Below are 22,940 nucleotides of genomic sequence, written 5' to 3' on the forward strand. Positions count from 1 at the left end.
GAAACAGGAGATGCATACACTGATGTAAACCTGTACCAGAAAGACTCACTGAAAATAATGAGAATCATCTGTCTGGAAGTGGGTACCTGTTCCGAAAGCATAAAATGAACACATGCGTCTGCTAGCTTCATTTAAAAAGCGTTTGTGAACATTTCAGAGTACCGAGAGCCAATCAATAACTGTCACAAAGTCCTGGTTAGAAACATGGATATTGCTGATCCTGTTCTAGTTTTCCTCTACTGCTGCACCTGTTTGTAGCTCAGCAGTTATTGATCTCTTACCTACTGAGCGGTGTTAGTAAGTGTGCTTGTCGAAGAGCAATTCCAGTGTCCTTTGGAACAACCACCAGCAAGTTGTCCAGCAGGCTGCATACAGCTGACAGGAGAGGAGGTGTGACTAGAGCACACTGATTAGACAGAACAGCAGTCTGGGGAAAATCATGTGGACTTGGAGATGCTGTTGTGGTTGTGTCACTCTGACCTAGAACACAGCGACCAAAATAAAAACACTCATCCAAAGATAAAACAGAGCGATTACATAATACAAAGAACTATACATATTATTTGCTACCCAGTGTATCCAACTTCTCTTTAGATTTTTAAACAGTAAAACAAGGGCTTCTTGGAACAAAAAACATATGAAGTTTCACCTCAAACTACAAGAATTCAAATATGGAATGCTGCTTGGCAAACTGTGGCACAAGAGACCTGAATGAATAATCAGAAAGAAGACAAGTGGGAAACATTTAAAATAATGAATGAAATATCTGTATGTAGTGTTCCTTAACTGTTGTTTTTATTTAATCATTTGTGATACTAAAATATATTATCAAAATTTATATAAATTAAGTAAGACAATGCCCAGATTCTATGACTGAGGAATCCAGAGAAGCCTATTCATAATGCTACTTTGCCTGAAAATGTTAAAAATATAGTTTTTCATTTTAACAGATAATTACTTTAAAAACAGTTTTGAAATAATCACTCTTCTAGAGAGGGCCGAAGTGTGTGGGGTTTTTTTTTGTTTGTTTGTTTGTTTTAAGATTGATGACAGATTAGGAGAGATGGAGAAAGAATGAGACAATGAAATTCAAAACAGAAGATCTTTATGTCAGACATTTATTTCTCTACTGAAAGCTTTGTGTTCTGAAAAACTGACAGATTGACAGCAACAAAAACTGATGTCCATCAAACATGTGTATCTCTAAAAAGATTAGTGCAGGCTTCCTTACATAGCTATGCCAGGAAAGCTCAGACTTTGTGCCCACGTAACGTGGCCCCACTGCTGAGACCACCAGTAGGAACACCAATTAGTGCCAACTGTGGTGATTGTTTTTGCAATGCAGACATCTGTCCATTAGTAACTGACAGACCATGAATTTATTTCAGATAGGCTACAAAAAAGCCACCACATGCAACTTTTGGTTATTACCAACTTGTTAGTACATAGAACCTTTTATTTCTAGACTTCTAGGTCAAATGAAGGTCAGATAGCCAAACCAGCCAACTTCCAAAAAGATACTTTTTAAAATTAGCTATAACTTTAAGAAGTAGCTGTTGTATTTAATGTTCATGTGTAATTCTCTCCCTTCCCATAAGGATAATGGATTTCCTACCTTCAATTCCACAGAAAACCTCATGTAATATTGCTAATCTCCCCTCACCCCAAACCAACCCAAAAATGTTTGTGTCCATGGATACATTTAAAAATTAAACTCAAATCTGGTTTACCTTGAGCCATAAGCCGGTCAACTGGTATTTCAGGGACAAAACAAGCTGATGCTAGCGGGGTAGGGGCCTGCAGCTCATCAACACTCCTCAATGACGGCGATGCAGAAAAGATCTAGGAAGTCATAAAAGCAAAGCAATCAATTTACTCTTTGTAACTATTATGGTGTTTATTGTCCGAAGATAGCTAATTTTTCAGGAACAAAGTGTTTGGGCGGGGATGGGGTAGTGTGTGTGTGTGTGTGTTAATATTCAGTGTTAAAAAGCAGGTTCCTGGAAATACATTTAAAAAAACCTGGCCTCACCTGAAGCTCCACAGTGCCAGTGACACATGCCCAGTGGTCATGACAGACCACTAGTGCACCTCAGCCTTTTCCACAATTCTTTTCAACTATTCAAAATGGAATAAAATCAACCACAACAGAACTTATTTTTGTCACACCTTTTTTAATCTCTAATGAACATAGTTAAATGTTCAGATAACCAGAGTAGCAGTAAGCAAATAGCTCTTCCCTTAGCAATTGCTGTGGATACACAATAGTTGGTCGTGAACATTACACTAACTGTTTATATTAATACAGGTGCATTCAATGGACAGTTTTTTGAAAACACTAAGCTCTGATCCTGGAAAGTATTATGTAGGTGCTTAACTTCAAATACGTGAGCAGCCTCACTGAACTGAAAATGGGGCTACTCATGTTCTTACACGTGAGTGCCTGTGTAAGTCTTTCTAGGTTCAGGATCTAAGTCTTCTCTTTAAACACTTTATTGTAAAATGTCTTGTTACTGCAAACCCTAATGAAGGACTACAGACCTGCTGAGGCATTTCAGTTTTCTTGACTGGTAGATGTTCAATATATTGGAAGCCTTCCAATCCCATTCCGTTTTAATTCTGAAAATCATGATTTTTTCATCCCCCTTGAAAAAGAATCTGAATCACTGAAGCATTTAGATTTCAGCTTCTCATGCTGTCTGGCCACAGTATGATAGCCAGCGTTGTCATTGTCTCTCTCTGTGGACGCCTATTTCAAGTGACAGGCCTACACTTCCATTTCTCTCAGCGTGGAACGCTATTGTTCACACAATTTTAAGACTGGATCACTACATTACAGCATGCCGCTTACCAAATATATTTACCTACAGCCCTAGGTCCAGCTCATTTTGGTCCCTGGTATGGAATCCCCTCCAGAAACTGTGACCAGCTGGTACAAGCAGGGTCAGAAAATAGCTTATTCAACACAGTATGATTTATTTAATCATAGGAACATTTCAAGCAGAGAGAAGGCTCAAAAGTATCAAAAGCCTACGTGTTGTCTTACTAAACTTAGCCTTTCTTTTCCAGTTTAAATGTGTTCTGCTTAACCCAGGCACCTCCCCAAGCATTGTGACTGGAAGAGACAGGTTGTCCCCTACAAATGCTGCCTCTCAAACAATCTTACCTCTTTTCCCACCCCCCTCAGTGTGTGTTGCTCAGGTCCCAGGATATCTTTTAGCTTTTACCAAGTCCCTTTGTTGAGAAGCTCCTGCCTGAAGTTTTTCCCACTCCCTTCAGGGCCACCAGCCTGCCTGCTGGTGAGAACATGGCATGGGTCAATTTACAAAGAAACTAGCACCTGTACTGTGTGTCAAATACCAGGGATTGGGGTAAAGAGCCCCATAGCACTGAGTTAACCATAAGGCTCCCTTATATCGGTCACCCACTGAATATCAAACAGGGATTCCCACAATGTTCATAAAAAAAATACAGATAGCTCCCCCAGTCTTCACAGATGGTTTGATGTTTCTTGAATAAGGAATGTAGAGCAAGTATCCATGCTACATTCTACAATGCCTACCAATCTGAAGTCAACTGGAACCAGGCACCTAAGCAGTGGGCTATCCTGCCCCAGACCTATTTCTGGATTTGGTTACAATCACAGTGACTGTTTGGACTGGAAGGACGGGTTGGACTTGTTAACTGATCTGGATTTCCTCTGGGTCTTCCATGTCCAGGTTTTACCCCTGGAATAAGAGCATTCCCTTCTCTTTCTCTGTAGATAAGAACAAAAGGCTTCATGCAAAGCCCATCAAAATCAATGGAAAGATACCCCACTGATTTCAATGGGCTTTGAAAGGAACCTCTGCCCTTGCCTCAGGGTTTGTAATCAGCCTAGGACTTCGCTGGAGTGAGAAGCCTTAGCTTGTCCATGTTCTCAGATACCACCTTATCAATCTTTCTCAAACATAAGTCCACCAGAAAGTTTTGAGGCACCAAGAATGCACTTCAAATAGCTATCTGCTAAAGCCAGATGTGACATCTAGCTACTGAACTAGCTACAACTCTTGCTACTAGTTTCATGGAATCACAAATGCAGTAACTACAGATATTTTCCATAATACAAGTTGAATTTATTATGAGATTGTGTCTTTTTAGCTTGTTGTACTGGGATATTGTGGCTCTAGTGAAACACGTGGCAGCAAATAGAGCTATCAGGGATTCTGAAGAAACTTCTAAGAGCGGCTTCTATCTTTTTCTCTGCAGGAACTTTGTGGGAAGTACAATTCCTACACTGGCTTTGAGGAGAACGAAGGGGAAAGTTTCTATAATCCTATACAGAATTTCAAAGCTTGCTGACAGAGCCTTTTACCTTTGTTAGGAGTTTCCCATTCCTCCTTGAAAAAGAAATGAAGTTGAATGGAAAATTTTCCTTATGCTTCTCAGGTTCGTCGTTACTGTGATCCAATGTGGAACTTCCCTGCTTTGGGGGAGATGCTAGAGGTTGTGGAAATAGACGAGCACAAGGAAAGCTTTTGGGCTTTATCCACCCAAAAAAAAGCTTTTTTTTTTTTGGTCTTTTTGATTTCCTTTTACCTTTTGAGCATATGGTAGTCACCCCAGAGGACCTACTTTTTTTGCTCTGTTCTCTCCTTTTAGATCATAACCCATCCTGGTGGAGGTGTCCTGAGCTTATTCACATCACACATAATGCTCCTCATTCGCCAATATATATAACTGGAGATGAAGTGCAGGGGATCATCCTAACAGAACTCAGATCTTCCTTTTGCATAGACGGAGAGTCAAAATGGATGTCAGATTCCTCGTCAAGTGGTCTTAACTCACCACTTAAGAATCAGGGACAGGAGTCTGTTGCTTATCCCTTTAGAGGTGGACCAGACCAGGTTGTTCAGGGGGAACTTTTGGCTTACTCATGAAGAAAAATCCTTGAATGAGCAGAGACCAGTTTGCTGAATCCCAAGTACTCAAGAAGATTGACATCTCTGTGAAGTAGTTTCTGAGCAAGTGTTTGCTGATTTGGGGAGATCTGAGGGTCTGAGAGGGTCTCTTCTCAGATGGCGTTCACCTCTTCCTCTTTGACTTGCTCAGCTTTGTTGGGAGGGACATGGGGAGGAAGAAAGAAAGTAAAAGAAAGAAGGAGAAACGGATAATGTGAAAGCGTTGCTTGCAACTTCCTCAAATCAACTTCAAAAGTTATGAAGCTAATGAATAACACAGGAGTGTTGAATCACCACTGTTTGCATCACCAGAAGCAGCTAATCTGATACAAGGAGGTTTGGCCAATCCCTGCAGGCCCACAGACAGGTCTGAAGTGCCTTGGTACATTCAGAAAGAAAGGTGTAGCACAGTGATCTTGTAATTCGGTAAAGATCAGGATCCAGAAATAAAATAAACCCAAACTACTTAAAAAAAAAAATCAGAAGATTGGGCGTGGGATTTTTTTTGTTAATCAAATACAAAGCAGCAGTCACAGTGGTCAGCAAAGGGAAGAGATGCCCAATTATGGCCAGATCTGCACTGATTCAGCACTGCACCTTAACTCTGAAAATCTTTTTACTGATTGGCTAAAGCCACAAATTCCTTTCTTTTTAAAGAAACTCTTCAACAGTCATAGAAAATGCTTTAGTAAATAATGTTACATAAGCCAGCAAAGCCGTAACTGTGCCGAAGTGTTGAAAGAAAGCCCATGAGTTCATTACTACATACAGAATAAGCTTAGACAAGGAATCTCAATTATGGTCATCCAAAACTTCAAGAATCCATTAGTAGCACAGCATATAGTACAGATAAAACATGTACACTTTACAGCTTCCTTATCCCTACTTTGTGTTGTCAAGCTGCCTGAATCTTACATCCCAAGAAAAGGAAAACAAGGTCTTAGGTCAGTAAAAATCCATAATAATTTACCTGGTTAGCTTCTTACACCAGTGAAGTCAGCAAAGGTAATGTAACGGTAATGGCTTCACAGCATCACAGAAGGATAAAGCTTAAAAACAGAATTTTTCTGCTATCTAAACAGGACACATACAATAATACAATGTCATTTTCACAGTGTTCTGCTGTCCTATGAAGGAAAGATCTTATCACCTTCACAAATCAGCTCTGATGGTGATAAACTTATGGTACAAGACATCATATCCAGTAAAAGGATATTTTTACCACTACCTATGTACTCTCATCAGAAGTAATTTAACTTTCTTATGGCATAAAAACTAAAGCTTTTGAAAATTGGAAAAGACAGGGAAGTAAGGGGTATTTGTGAGTTAGCTAATAAAATGGAAAGCATAAATGGAAAAAAAAAGAAATTTGGGTTTTTGTCCTTCATCTACCATTACTTACCAATTAAGGGTTTTTTCTTTACCATTATTATTAACACACACACCCCCAAACTATTGGCATTGCCCTAACAGACCTTGAATAATCAGTTCTCGTGAGAGCTCCATCCCAGGTTTAAATCACCTCACTGTACAACACTCTGATAGCCATAGATCCAGAGCATAAACACACATTTATAAAATAATGAGAAGGATCCCTTGGGAAGGATGGTCACCACTGAAAGTTATGGCCACATTTTGGAGATGGCTTTAGTTTCTTCAAACTGCGCCACCTTCTGTAAAAGTTACTGCAAACTGGTCATGCTGACATGATAAGCACTCCTGGACATGGACTGTGACTTCCTATCTCTTTGTACAACACTGAGAATGTTGGGGCCCCAGTACTGATCGAGGTCTTTGGACACCTAATACTATAATATAAAGATAATCAAATAAAAATAACACAATTGTCACTTGTGTTCAGTGATATTATTAATTAAAGGGAATGTTAAAAAGAAATGTCTTATTTAAGAGTACTTTCACCACACTCTGACTACTATACTCTATCTGCTGAAAGGAAACACTTCCTCTGAGAAGTAGAAATTACATGTTTCCACTATCCATACTATAACCTGATAGAAAACTAAAGATGCAGATATGGTATAAAATCAGCAATCCAGAGAGATCCTACAATATATGATCCTGCTCCAGGAGGCAGTGTGAACAAACAGGTAGGTCAAAGGGCTGGACTGGACCCTGGAGACCTGAATTTTATTTCAAGCTCTGCTACTACCCTGCTGTGTGACCTTGAGAAAATTATTTCACCTCTCTGTGCCTCAGTTTTTCCATCTGTAAAATACAGACAACTGTACTTATCTCCTTTGTGAAGCACTTTGAGCTTTATGGAGGAAAAATTGCTATACAAGAACTAGGTATTATATTCGTTTTCTCAGTAACAGTCAATTTCTCTGATTAATTGGAGTGAAAGCACTTATGATTTCTACATTAGAAGTAGGTCAAAAGTAGGAGAAACCAAAAATAACTACAATAATTTAATAACACTCTTGTTTAAGACCATTAGGAACCCATTTTAACAAGGTCTTTGGCGTAAGATAGTTTAATGAAAGTAGGAATTACGTGGCACTCAAAACCATCATTATTCATTAAAGGAAAAAGAACACCATTATGTTTCAGTATGTCAAAAAATAACCCAACAGATCTAAAGATTCACTAAAAAGAGGCAGTAGTTGCCTCCATAAATAATATTGAAGTTCAACTAATTGACACAAAAAGCAGCTTCAGTTTACAAAGATTAGCACTCTGGAAAAGAATTTGGATTTTTTTTTATTTCTATTACAATATCAAAGAACAGTTCCTGCTGGAGAGCATTGTATTCGGTTTACCAGCTGGCAACTCTCAGTTACTTAGGGTCAGCAAGACATAATCTGCACTGTACATAAATGCTCCTGCAGTTCCTCACCAATTAAGACATCTAGGCTCTTTCTCAGGTGTGATGGGGAAAGCATGACACCTGTTGGGCTTGGAGTAATCTTCTCTTGGTGTCTTTAATTAGAGAAAGGTCAAATTTAAAGATCACATCTGGTGATGGCTGTCCAACATCTTGATAGATGAAAGGAAACACAACAAAGTTGGTCTGTCAGCAGTGCTTAGCAATGGTACGGGAAAAGAGCCCGACATGTGAGCAACAAACTTTCCCCTGTGGCTACAGGTCCACTCACCAGATGGAGGTTGAAGCATACTCTGCTTCCTGGCTCACCTGTGGGCCTCAGCATGGGCACTCTGATGGCTCTTTGCAGTGGCTGCACCAGTCTTAACCTGGTTTCCCCAAACTGAACGATTCTGGGCATGATTTTCCCACTTGTCAGTGGGAATGCTGAATTTCTTGAGGCCTTAGTTCACCTTGTCACTGTATCGGAGCTTTGGTCTTCCTCTGTGTTGTGGGCACTTCTTAAATTGGCCATTAAGCACAGCCTTCAGCAGACGATCTTGAGGCATGTACTCCATGTGCCCAACCAGCAAAGCCTGTGAAAGTCCCGCATAGTTTGCATAGATTGTAGGTTGGTTCTCTCAAGGATCTCGTTATTGGTGATCCACTTGGTTCCAAGTAACTCCAAAGATTTTTCTAAGACACTGGATGTGGAAACTGCTCAATCTTTGCTCCTGCTTGGAGTATGTAAACCAGCTTTCACAATCGTAAAGGAGGGTACTAAGGACACAAGCCTGATAAACAGCCACCTTTGTGTTCAGGGTTAGCAACCTGTTGTTCCAAATAGGTGAAGTAAGTTTGCCAAAGGTAAATGAAGCTTTGCTGATTCTAGCATTAAGTTCCCTATCCAGGTTATGAATTGGTAAGAATTGAGCTGAGATAGCAGAAGTGATCCATGTTGTCCTGAGCCTCATGATTGACAAAGATTTTAGGTGGAATGTGGTACTCCGTAACGAGCCAATTGTTTTTTTTATACTGATTACACCATGCCAAACTTGGTGCATTCATCGAAAACTTGTTCACCATGACCTGCAGTTCATCGGGTGAATTACAGATGAGTATAGTGTCATCTGCGAAAAGACGATCCCAAATAGTAAGTTGAGTGTCATGCCTTCTATGCTGGAATCATCTGATGTTAAATAAGCTGCCGTACATCCTCAATTCAATTAGTATGCCAGATCGATCATTTCCAAAGGCATACTTAAGAAGAATAGAAAAGAAGATACCAAAGCCAGTGGGTGCTAAGACGCAGCTTCATACCAGTATCAATACTAAACTTGGATGATGTTTCATTTTCATACTGGATGGTTACCTTCATTCCCTCGTGGAACTCCTTGAATAGGGAGAGCACCTTTTGTAGATAGCCAATTTTCAACTGGGATCTTATTGACGCCATTCCTGCTAACGGTGTCAAAGGCCTTTTGTTGGTCAATGAATGCTAGATAGAGAGGTGCCTGTTCACAGCTTTTTTCTTGCAACAAGTGCAATGTGAAGGATGTGTCAGGAATGGAGCATCCAGCTCTGAACTTACACCGTTCTCAGGGTAGACTCTCTCTGCAAGGACTTGGAGTCTTTTCAACAGGACCCTTGCAAGCACCTTGCCAACCACATTGAGCAAAGATTTCCCTTGATAGTTGTTGCAGCCTGCCCTGTCCCCTTTATTTTTATATAATTATCTTTGCATCTTTCAGATCCTGGGGTATATGGCTTTCTTCCCAACAGGCATGCAGAAGTGCACAGATGTTACTCACAAGCTTTCCTAGGCACAATCTCTTCGATAGTCTTCTCTACATCTTCAAGAGTTGGTGTTTGTCCAGCTCCTACATCGTTGGAAGCTGGGGAACGGCAGCTAAAGCAGTATCACAGATAATGGCATCCTTTGAATAGAATTCTTTGTAATGCTCAGTCCATCAGTCAAATTGTTTTTGCCTGTCAGTCAATATGGTACCATCTTTCACTTTCAGGTTTGAGGTCTTTTTACAAGGTGGACCAAGTGCCCCTTTAATTCCATTATCGGTACCACGAACGTCCCTGCTTTCAAAACAGATCTGAATCTTTTTGGAGAGGTCTTGCCAATACTTTTGGACACATTTTTTGGCGGTTGTCTGAAATGCAAGCTTACTTGGAAGTTCTAGATAATAAGGTATCTAAGTTCCTCATACAGATAGTTTCACCTCAAGTGCTCAGGTTATAACAATACAGTGACCTCAAGGTACATATCATTAAAGGGTTTCTGTTGTATTTATTTTTTATCATTTTAAGTTTACTGAATTACATTTTATTAAACTTAAAATGTTTGTGCAACATCTCAAAACCTTCTGGGGAGTCATGACCTATCATTTGGGAAACGCTGAGTAGACAAGACATGTAAAACTTACATCAGGTAATATATGAACATTATACGATTTTTTTTTTCCTTTTCAGAGATCCTATGAATCCCTTCTTTCAGCCATGAGGATCCATTTCAATTTCTCTTGGTTTACATTTAATATCGTGAGGGATAATATATGCTTGAAGTCTTGTACTGCAGCTATCATTCTTCTAGCCAGAAAGAGATTTGCTAATGTCCTGTGTCTTGCAAACACTGCTTGTGGAATTTTCATATATTCTAAAAACATTTTGGGGGCCCAAAAGATGTTGTGACTTTGCACCTGCATACAATGAAATTCTGACACATTGTCATGATTTTGTGACATGTTATGCTGAGGCATAACCATTAACCATTAGTTTGGACAAAGTAAAAAGTAGCTAGGAACAACTTCATTTGGATTTACTCATTAGATCAAATTACAACATAATTTTTAGGAAACTTCATCAGATTTAGAGGCTCTAGAATTGAAGTTTACTTGCATATGTAACTGGGTAACTTAAGCCATTATTTCTGAACTTGCATACGTGACTAAATGCAGAGGTTTTACTCAATTTACTAAAACTAAACAAGTGTACAGCTTGATGATTGTTTAGCTTAGTTTTGCAATTTTTACAGTTTTAGCACTTACATTACTGTCTGTTTTCTTGAAAATATTATATAAACAATATTAAATGTAATATGCATGCAATACTTTGGTATTTACCATAGTATCAGATGTTGACTGAGAACTCGGAGATTGGCTTTGACTGGATGGAACTCTCCAAAGATTAATAGAGTCATCAAAATCTGCAGAAAGAGGAAATAATAACTAACTTTTCAACTATTCTGTTTTAAGATTTTATTTTTATGGGGGGGAAAGGTAGAGAAAGCATAGAAAGGAAGGTGGGTATAATCAACCAGGAAAATAAAGTTACTAAGCAAATGAAGGTCACTTACTTGTAACCAGAGTTCTTTGAGACAGGATCTGCTTATTCCCACTTAGGGGATGTGCCAGCCGGAGGCAGCTCAGACAGTGGAACTTTTATTAGCAGTGGCCACAGGAGTGCACATGAGTCCCTCTTAACCCCCTCCTTTGGCATATGCCAATATTCTAAGGGCGGGGCTATAAAACTGGGCCTGGTGCTCCAACCACCTCAGTTCCCTCCACCACTTCTCCTAATCCCCAACACCCGTTAGGACTCCAGCAAAGAGAGGAAAGGTGAGCAACATACTATGCTCACCAAGGAATGAAAAGTGCAACATACTATGTCACCAACAATATACTGTATGGTACTACAGAAGGCTTTCCTTTGAGGTCTCTCATGAAAATAATTACCAAACCAATTCTGCTTAGCTTTGTACAGCACAAGGCTGTATGGTTACATATAAAAATACTAAAAATTGCAGCAGTAAAAATCCAGTAAGAGTCCAAGATAGGTTTTGTTTTTTCTTTCCTTAGAAACAGATATTTTGCACCTTGGGTGAACTTCTTTCAAGTCACTGTAGAGTGTAAGTAAGGAAAACACATCAAATACTAAGGAATTAATAGAATAGTTTAAGGAAATCTAGATAGGATAAGCCAAGAAGAACCTATTGTGAAAAATGACAAAGAAATGTAATGTGAGGAAGTGTAGTGAGTCAACAATGACCCTAAAAAGATTTTAGACAGAGATTTTTCAAAACTATGTTTCTGATTGAAGAGCATCTTTCTGTGGTATAGAACAGTTCTAAGTACATTAATGTAAGGGTGCTGTCCTGCTGGAAATTAGCTCAAGGAGTAGTAATTTCAAGGTGATGTATAATCATTTCACTGCTGAGATCCTAGCCATGCATTCTCTGAGTCTGTGCAATGCTGTAGTAAAAAAAGATACTATGTCAAACCTGGTTTTGGACAACCTATATATGGAGTTATAGTTAATTCTCCTCTCCTGTCTTGCATCAGTAGGAGTTCATTCATTGACCCACTGAGGACAAAGAGAATTTACTTCCATAGGCGTTGAATAATATCCTATATTCGCCACACAACATTCCTTGCTATGTCATATATCAGAGTAAGTCTGAATTGCACCACTCTGTTAAAGAGTCCCTGGGGAGGTGCCTTAAGACACACAAGTTGTGTCTTCTCAAGAGGCTATGAAGGCCGCTTCACTTTTAAGAACCGGCCACATATTCAATGCCTCTCTGAGCTTTCTCATTGCTATTGTACTGCAAAGTCACACCTCTTAAAAGTTAAATTAAATATTTTCCCATCATCTTTACCTTTTGCAGGAAGATGGACTGGATGATCTAACAGGTATTTTCCATTTATAACTTCTACGAACACATACACAAAATACATAATTGTCTCTAGGATACTGGAGTAGATGAACTGAAATTTTCATTCTTACATCTTTAAGAGACCAACAATTCTAACTTTAACTATACATTCAATTTAAAATGACAGTTGCAATGAATAAACACGACGTTCTGTAAAAACACGTACAGGTGAATTCCAAGCTAGAAGAGCATTTGGCTTAAAAGCATTATTATAAAGTTATTATGAAGTTATAAATAATGTCACTTACCATTTATGCCATTTTTCTCTGCCATGCAGCTTTCTCCCACGGAACAATTCAAATCAAATGTGTATCGACCTAGGTAACAGTGCTTCACCATCTGATTCAAATGTTCATAGAAGTGGCAATGATATAATAGAGCCTGAAGGGCAGGTTTTCCTATCTGAGACAGACCAGACTCTTCATCATGTACACAAGGCCCCTGAGGAAACCAGGGTAATCAAAATGTATTTCTTTACAGGAATCTACATTACAAAACATACTCCCCCATGGCGGAAACAAAGCCCAAAACTTTTCTATACAGTCTATCTGAAGAAAAGTCTCACCATATATTATATTTAACTAAATTATATTTAACTAAAATAAACAAACAAACATGTTCCGTATCATGGCAACGTGTTCAGTCACACATCGTATGGGTTTGTAAGCATTCATCACAAATGAATGCAGTTTTAGGACTTTTTTGTAAATCACAAGTAGTAACAAAAAAACTGGTTGTTTTAAAATAACTTAACCGTTAAACAGCTAGACTTCTGGTGGCTAATTATAAGTATGAATTTCAATCTGTGTTTGATCCTGTATAGATCATCAAGATAGCTTTACAATAAGCCTCTAGAAAGTTGTTATAATTTCTCATTTAATTCTGTTCATGGATAGCGACTGACAGTTCATTTCAAAGGGGAAAAAGGAGTAGCTTTGAGCAAAGCTAAAGTTGCTAAAATAACGTAAGGAATCTTAGAAATCTTGGCTCAGAAGCCAATAGATGCTGCTGCTAAACCATGCACTGAGAGGGCATATGCTACAATGCACATAATACTCTTTACCGAGAAAGTTCCTTACTTTTAACAATAAAAATAATATTAAGAGTTCAGGGGTGACAGCAGATCCACTAAAGGACATTGCACCTTCACAGCACTCTAATATACTTAATTTCTCTGCCCCTAAACATAAGTATCCTGAACAAATTAGACACTGATTGAAGCTACAGAAACACTAAGATGCATCCATTCATTCCAATCCAATAAGAAATATAAACCTATTCAGAAAATAAAATATACCAAACAGTAAGAGAAAATCTGACACAGCTAAATAAATATAAGGCTACAAGGAGGGATAGGGAATGATTTTAAGCCAAGAAGTTTCTAAAGCACTCATTTTTAGGCAGTGAATTTAGAAAAAAATAAATCTGAAGACTTGTATTACACCTTTTGAGAAAGACTTAACAGGACTGTCTCCAATCTAAGACTATTACAGTGACTTCTTAGATTAAAAATATTTTCCCAACATGATATGTAATGAACTTAACATTCAACTAGATTTCACTAGACCTAATTTGAACTTACTGTAAAAAATAATTAAGCATTACTTGACAATGGAACTCACACTGAGTAACGTTCAAACAAAGCACATTACAAGAAAAGCTTACTCTGAAAAGAAGTCCTAATAGCAGTTCACGTTGCTTTAAGAGAAACTATTGTAAAAATTCCTTGAAAGAAAAAACAACTTGCCATTGGTGGTGGCTTTATTTGGTATATAAAGGGCATGGAAGTTGATTCATAGCCCACTTAAGTCAATGGAAAGACTCCTGTCACCATCAATGGGACTCAAATCAGGCCCTAACGTATCAATTTCTGCAGAATTTAAGCTTAACTGGAAGAAAAACAAGTGGGTAACAAACTAGAAGGACAAAGTATACTCTGGGTTATAAAGTTATTCTGAGTAATAACCCAGCAGTACCTTTTCTTCTTTTTAGTGTGCGTAATGTAGCATCAATACATAACTGTCCAAATAATCAACATTTTTTGCCTTTTGCACCAATTGAAACACAATAAGAATGCAACAGTTACTTTGACAAACACTTCTCTGCTTTGTATAAATTGTTAACAATGAGTTACAGGGTTGCACTCCATATGCACAGAGCTATCAGCACTATGCATTAATTATATCAACCACAACTTCTGCATAATCAGGGAATTTTGCAGACAATGCATGTGATGACACTGAGTTCAAGTTTTGATATCCAGAAATGCCTATGCCAGTTTAAAAACCTTGTCCCAAGCCATTCATGGCCACAGGGGTGTGCTAAAAAGCACTGAAGTCTTTCACCAATTATGTTCACAGCATGCACGGACTTCAACAACCTTGAGATAACATACTGTGTTGTGATCCAACAACATCAAATTATATGGGTTGATTTTTACCGATGGCAAAAGTTTGTTTTGCCATTTTAAAGACATGGGAGAGACAGAGCTTGCTGCCATCAAGAAAAATAACTACACTAACTATGCAATAAACATTAACATCCAAAATCTGGGCTGCATTCTCTATTAACAACCTTTTAAATGTTTGCCTCAGGAATAAAAATCTTAATGCACTGCATGCCTATGACACTTTTCCCTACTACCCTCCATATTCCTTTTGTCAGCTTTTCTTTTGAATGTTCTTGTGTTAGATGGTTTACAGATAAATCACCTTACACTTGACACCAAGGAGAGGAGGAAGCTATATTTTTTTCCAGTACAAAGTTTAATCCTGGTAGTAATTTTACATTTTAAATTGGTGACTTGACTCTCTACTGTATTAACTCAACCAGTTACCTTGAAATCTTGTTTGATAATATCTTTCAGCATGAATACTTAAGTGACAAATGACATTTCAGCTAAATTGCGTTTCTTAATAAGAATTACTTTAACTCAAATCAGTACTAGTAGAAGTTACAAATTTGTAATACCTCATTTGGAATATTGTGATTTGATTCTTTCACACCTTACTTTTAAGCCTTTGAAACTTCTTTTATAAAAAGACAAAGCATTTTTGTGAAAATCTTTGTAACCAATATTAAAATGTTATTGCAAATGTCTTCATATTATAATTCTCAACTCTCTAAGGGCTTGTCTACACTTGAAATGCTGCAGCTGTACCGCTGTAGCTCTTCAATGTAGACGCTATCTATGCCAATGGGAGGGGTTCTTCCACTGGCATAGGTAATCCACCTCCTCAAGAGGAGGTAACTAGGTAGATAGAAGAAGAATTCTTCCATCAAGCTAGATCTGCCTACACTGTGGGTTAGATCAGCTTAATTATGTTCCTCAGGAATGTCGATTTTTTTCACAACCCTGAGTGATGTAGCTTGGTCAACTAACTTTTTAGTGTAGACCAGGCCTAAAAGTACATCAGCTAAATTTAACGGTCATATACAAAGACTAAAACGGGCCATATTTGAGGGTCTACCTTCATGTTCTCATCCCCTAAAAGCTGTAATGAAATGAAGTGGATTTGGTTTTGGATACACTACAATGATAGTATTCTAGCCTCCACAGATAAGAGATAGGAATGTTCTCCTCAATCCTTGTTGATCCTCTTGGGAGGTGCCATCTGAATGTGCCTCAAAAAAAGGAGTCTTGCAGGGTCCCTCTGATAGAGTTTCAATTCTATTCCTGAGATATAGGCAGAATTTTCTGCAGATCTGGGGGACTGGTGCAGACAAGGAAGGCTATGGTTATGCAGAATATGAGAGAGGTGCTGATGAGGGCATTGGTACTAACAGAGTGTACCAGTTATTAGCACCAGTGCTGATGTTTTCTTGCAACTTCCAAAAGACAAGTGCTGCACATATGGCTACCATGAGTAATTGAAGAGGGCCTCCGTATGATGATGTGTGGATTGAGGCAAAGGAAGAGGTTTGGTGTCTTGTGTTTGAGTCAGGGGATTCTCAAAACAGAGAAATCAAAGGTGTTAGCAGAATCTAAACTTTTGAGAGGTCCAAGTTAAATTGGTGTCATGACATCTGGATCTGGAGGAGTGTGGAGAAGAGGCTACAGCACCGCTGTCTATGTCTTCAAATCACTTGTTGGTCAGAGTACAGAAGTGGAGAGAAATGGCACTTCCTCTTTTGTGTTCTGTTTTTGCCTCTCTTGTGGGGCCATATGCTTCCTCTTCTCCTTTTTATCCAAATGGGTCCTGAGCAGGCTTGTGGTGCTGCAACAGAGGAGTCAGTGCTAGACAGGTTCAATGGTTCAAAATAAGGAGTAGGTGCTCAGATGGGCACTTCTCCAGTATCACCAAGGCTACTGAGAACTTAATAGGCAATGATGGTTTGTTCTTTGATTGTGCTTTAGATTTAGCCAGCACCAGTGGTGTTGGGTAAGGGCTTTGCTCTAAATATAAGGCCAAAGAGATTCTGGTTTCAAGACAGTAACAGAAGGCAGCACTGAAGCCGAAGTGGAAAGTGTATCTTGGGTCGTATGTAACAAGACGCTGGCACGGAGGCTGGTCTCTGCGCCCCCAATGAGCCCATCAGAGTACCAGGCTATATACATTGAGAACTAGATGGGACTGAAGCCTCAAGCATCTCTCTCTTATGGCACAGCAAGTAAAGGCATATAAACTGCATACTGACTTTCCAAGTAGGTCTCACCCAGCCACAGAAGGCACTGAATGTGAGTGTCTCTTTTTGATATGATCACCAGGTAGGAAATGTACCTCTTGAAGTCCTTATGTGGTTCTGGGCTCAAAATGGTCCTGTTAAGGGGCTAAAGACCCCTGGGACAAGGGAAGAACTCTACATTGTGCCACTCTAAATGTTTACAAGAAAATCTTACCCTAGGATAAGGGAAGGTCTAGTCTAAGAACACAAAGGTGAGATCTGCTCACTCTCTTTGATGATGGCGAAGAACTGAGGTGGTTGAAGGGTGCAGTCCCTCAACAGAGAAGGGAAAGGACATCACCCTCATGCAAGGCCTCTCATGCACCCACTAATGAGCATGGCTTTTCAAGGCAGTTCCACATCTCAACACCAGGCGTACCATATCCCACAAGCTGGAATATATAGAGGCGCTTGAAATTTTAAATTTTAAAAGAGCGACCAAGGTTATTTACACAGCATGATCCCCACCCCCCTTTTTTGGGGGGGGGGGGTGGAGGGGGGGTAAAAAATGACTACTTTGTTTCCACCTACTGATACTTTTAAGATGTTTTATAATGTATTAAAATATATGCCCAAAGGGGTCTTTTCCCCCCTACCTAAGTAATATCACATTCTGAGTTTGGCCAAAACAAATTACTAATATGTCTCAAGGAATCTGAATTACTCATGTTACGTAATATCACTATCAGCTACACTTTGTATGTTGCATTCCATATAGTTAAACAAAAAGATATTTTTTCTCTCCAACTCTAACTGAAAACATGAAAAGAATATGAATATTCATATTTTTCTCTTGAAAAATACCTGAATCAGTTCTGACAACTACACAGAATGATTTCTTTCACTTATACTTACATGCAATAAATATCTGAGGATGCAAAATTATTTTAATTTCAATTAATCTACTTCTACCACATGGACTTTTCTTATTAAAATGTAGTTACTCACCTGCCAAGCACAATCTTTCACTTCTTCAGTTAGCATTGGGATTACAAGAAGGTTCTGAAGAATAAAAGCAGCCTAAAAAAAGAAATGAAAGCATCGATACTGCCATCTTGCTGCAGCAGCTAAACAAAGCAAAGTAACCAGATCCAACAGCACTCTAAAAGCAAAAGCATAGGTCAAACTGATATGTCAATCAGCAAGTCACCCTGCTGCCTGAAATATTACTGAGGCTGTTTCAAATTTCAAGCTTCTAGAAAGTTTAAAAGGCACACAGTCACCTTAAAAATCACAAACACCTAAAACTACTCAAACAAAGACATTAGAGGAAAAAAAAAATCTTTACTTTGGGAAACTAAAAGCATTTTGTACAGCAGTTTAACTGTTTTCCCAGTATAATGTTTGTGTAGATTTTACAGAGCAGCAGTAAAGAGAAAAATATTTTAAAAGAACAGGGAAATGAGATTGTAAACACATCAAAAAAGGCAGAGGAAGTCTGGGGCAGGTGTAGAAACAAACTACTTTAAACTTAAAAAAGAATGAGTAGATTTCAAGTTGACTCTTTTTAAGACACTGCACTTCAGCGAAGTCCTTCAACAATGACCCTCAATGCATTTATGTGCTTGACTATTTTTGTTTATATTGTAAGATCACTGGTGCAGGACAGTGTCTTTCTTTTTTTGTGTAGCACCAAACACATGCTGCCACACAAACAACACAGTGCCAATGCCATTTAAGTTTTCCCCTTTAAATATCTAGGGCATATTTTAAACAATGTGTTCAATGATAAAATGTGAAATAATTCTATCTAGTGTCATTAAATCATTTTAGAAAATACAATAAAAGATGATCCCAACAGCTCTATGATGATGTGAGCATTAAGTTTTACAATATGAGAGGTTTAAACTCCTTGAAAGCTTTTTTTGTGCAGCAATGCTCACAAGTGGTTTTATTTGGAATAGGTAATTTGTTAAGTAAATGTTTGGCTGAAGTGTTTTTTAATGTCTTAAAACTCAGTTATAAAGCTTGAATCTAACTACATCTTGGTTGCACTGTGGTCACTGAAGCAAACTGAAAAGACATTTACAGATGTTATTTTAAACTCTTTCAACACAACTAAAAGATATAAACGATTGGCTGAACATTCCTAGCTCTATTTTTCAATAGAAGGTGACTCATGCAGTTCAAAGCTTTATTATGGCTACAGGGAAAACAGAGAAGGAAAATTACTATTTCATTTTAAATTGAGAAGTGTGTTACATTAAATTCATAAATGGTTCACAGATTCAGCCCCGTTTGGATGAGTGTGTCTAGCTCTGAGCTGAGATATCAGAACAAACCTATAGATTCATTTCAAGAAGGCTGAATTTCTTAATGCCTATATTGCTTCAGCCTTCACTAAAGAAGTTAATGCTGACCAGATACTCAACACAATTAATATTAACAACAAGGGAAAAGGAACACAAGCGAAAATAAGGAAAGAACAGGTGAAAGTATGTTTAGGTAAGTTAGATGTAATCAAGTCAGCAAGTCCTGATGAAATTCATCCTAGGGTATTTAAGCAATTTTAGAACCATTAGCAATTTATTTTTGAGAAGTCATGGAGGTCGGTGAGATTCAAGAGGACTGGAAAAGGACAAACATAGCACCTATCTTCAAAAAGGGGAACAAAGACAACCAGGACATTATAAACCAGTCAGTCTAACTTTTATACCTGGAAAGAAACTGGAAAAAAATATTCAACTATCAATTTGTAAGGACCATGCGGACAGTAGGGTTACAAGGAATAGCCAGCATGGATTTGTAAAGAAGAAATCATAGCAAACCAACCTAATTTCTTTCTTTGACAGGATTACAGGCTTAAGGAATAAGGGGAACCAGTAGACCTGATACATCTTGATTTTTGTAAGGCTTTTGACACAGTCCCACATGATATTTTCATGAGCAAATCAGGGAAATACTATCAAGGTGAAATGATTATAAGATGGGCGCAAAATTGGTTGACAGACTACATTCAGAGTAGTTATCAATGACTCACTACCAAACGGAGGGCGTATCTAGTAGTGTCCCACAGGGGTTAGTACTGGGTCTAGTACTATTCAATATTTTCACTAATGAATGGATAATGGAGTGGAGAGTAGGCTTATCAAATTTGTGGATGACACCAAGCTCAGAGGGGTTGCATGCACTTTTGAGGATAGGATAAGAATTCAAAATGACCTTGACAAATTAGAGAATTGATGTGAAATCAACACGTTGAAACTCAATAACGACAAGTGCCAAAGTACTACACTTAGGAAGGGAAAACCCAATTCCCAACTACACAATGGGGAATAACTGGCTTAGGTGGTAATACTGCAGAAAAAGACCTGTTATAACAAATCACAAACTGAATATCAGCCAAAAGTGTGACACAGTAGTGAAAGAGGCTAATATTATTCTGGAGTACATTAACAGCAGTGTTGTGCATAATATCCGGGAGGTAACTGTCCTCTTTACTTAGCACTGGAAAGGCCTCAGCTGGAGTACTATGTCCAGTTTGAGGCTCTACACTTTAAAAACGATGTGGAGAATTTGGAGATAGATTCTATGGGAGAGCAACAAAAATTATAAGAGGTTTAGAAAACATGGCCTATGAGGAAAGTTAAGAAACTAGGCATGCTTAGGCTTGAGAAAAGAAGACTGAAGGGGGAGGCAGGAACCTTATAACAGTCTTCAAATATGTTAGAGGCTGTTATAAAGAGGATGGTGATCAATTGTTCTCCATATTCACTAAAAGGTAGGACAAGAAATAATGGGCTTAACCCTGCAGCAAGGGAGATTTAGGTTAGATATTAGGGAAAACTACCCTTATAGTTAGAAAGTTAAGTCCTGGAACAGGCTTCCAAGGGAGGTTGTGGAATCCTCAATGGATTTTTTAAGAACAGGTTGGACAAACACCTCTCTAGGAATGCACTAGGTTTTACTTGATCCTGCCTCAGCACCGAAGGCTGGACTTGATGACCTCTAAACGTCCCCTCAGACCTACACTTCTGTGATTTCATCATCCTACAGCTCAATCGCTGACCTGTTGATAAGGCTTCCTTCCAGTCCATGAGAGGTATCCTGGGAATGGGTTTATCAACAAACAAGAAATAAGAATTTTCTATTTAAGGTGAGATGCTTATTGTATTATAAATACCTGCTACACTGGACAAAAATATACCTCTGATGCTTATTCATGAATAGTGCATCAACCTTAAACTGTCAACGTATAAATAAAATTTGAGCATATTCCAGAATTTAACAGAAGTTGCAACGGAGACCAGTAGCATACACTGGTTTTGAAAGTGTACACAAGTTTGCTTTATATTTGAGTATCATGGTGTTCTTAGCTAGCAATAGACAAACCACTAGTCATCACCTTGCAGTTTTTGTTGCTTACAAACCACCCATTGAATAACATGTGAAAAGACAGACCTCTAGAGTGTTTTTTTAAACTATTTAAATTAAGTAAGCAGCTACTGGATGACAAATACAAATTGTACGTATAATTTAATAGCTTATTTTACACAGTGCTGTGGTGTGCTACCAATGTGAAAGTGGTCTTGAACTGCAGAGGATTAAGATTCTAATTTACAATCTGTAGCACATATATGTCACTTATTACCAATTAGTATTTTGATACACTTTTCTATATAAAAGAAAAATACAGTTTAATGTACAAAGTTAAGTAATGAGCATAAAGTGAACCCAACCTTTAATTTCTTTTAACATGGAGAAAAGCAGACAAGAAAAGCCCCTGCATTATATACCACATCAAAATGAACTTAAAACCATTTGCAGTCTAGAATTCAAGATGCTTTAAAAATGTATAGCAAGAATGGCTAGAGATTATTCTTATAAGGTTAAATAAAGTAACAGCAGACAGTATCTTTGTGTGCAACTCATTATTTTTATGACCCCACTGAGACTAGCATATCACTGAAACAAATTACTTCTGCTTTACATTAGTAGTCATGTCTCTGGTGCTTTTCAAGCGAATGCTAAGACAAGACAAGAAAAAGATGTATTTCATTAGGTAGCATTTAACTTCCAAGGCAGCAGGAATGTTGTGCCACCTGAGAAAGTCTTGGAAGCTTTCCTCTCAGTAACAGCTTACAAAGGAAGCATCTTGTACTACGTTTTCCCTTGAAGATACATTCATAAGAGAAATGTGTATTCATGGACAATAGGAGGACAAACAAAGACATACCTCTCTGCGTACCATGCTACATTCTGATTGGTCCAGAAGAATGTTTATCACTGTTCCCCATAACCCTCCTGAAATGTTCTGACAGCTCTCTGCTAAAGCAATGCACCCTAATTCAAGAGATGTAAGAGCTGATCCGATTCCAAGGGAGGTGAACCTTACCTGGAACATTTTAGCAAGAAAGAAGCTGTATTTCATTGTATGAAATGTTAATATTTCATAATTCATTCTTAAACCTTTATAATGAAGCATGCAGTCTTCATTATCTCTAAATTCTCTTGAACAGCTACTAATGAATTACTTGTATTATCACACAAGAGCATATAAAAGACCGACAACATAGCTTTCAGTATTTGGATGAGATAATTCTCTCCACCTAACAAACATAAAAGGAGCATTTTTCTGTATATATATTTTCATTAACAAGTATAAATATTAACTGCTCAGCAGGAAAATGGATGCAGATGCCTTATCTGAAGCCTACAAACATCTGTAAATATGTCATATGAAAGAACAACACCTGAATATTCTTTTTAATTGTAAATGGCACCAGTATTTAAACTAGACTTGAAACCTGGTTGATTAAAGCTGTTTATACACTGTCTTGTAAGT

General features: G+C 38.2%; 1 protein-coding gene across 2 annotated transcripts in view; it reads right to left on the reverse strand.

Moving 5' to 3' along the window:
- RTTN (rotatin) overlaps nucleotides 1-22,940 on the reverse strand; it is a 143,523-nt gene that overhangs the window by 43,473 nt on the left and 77,110 nt on the right. For both annotated transcript variants that reach the window (XM_084619019.1, XM_084619018.1), the window contains exons 31-36: nucleotides 22,332-22,490; nucleotides 18,104-18,175; nucleotides 12,739-12,931; nucleotides 10,899-10,981; nucleotides 1,731-1,842; nucleotides 282-480 (exon numbers count right to left, since the gene is read on the reverse strand). In XM_084619019.1, the coding sequence (XP_084475145.1) occupies nucleotides 282-480; nucleotides 1,731-1,842; nucleotides 10,899-10,981; nucleotides 12,739-12,931; nucleotides 18,104-18,175; nucleotides 22,332-22,490 (818 nt within the window). The remainder of the gene's footprint in view (nucleotides 1-281; nucleotides 481-1,730; nucleotides 1,843-10,898; nucleotides 10,982-12,738; nucleotides 12,932-18,103; nucleotides 18,176-22,331; nucleotides 22,491-22,940) is intronic.

Source organism: Lepidochelys olivacea (assembly GCF_965140295.1).
Source record: "Lepidochelys olivacea isolate rLepOli2 genome assembly, chromosome: 2".
In the NCBI taxonomy this organism is placed as follows: domain Eukaryota; kingdom Metazoa; phylum Chordata; order Testudines; family Cheloniidae; genus Lepidochelys; species Lepidochelys olivacea.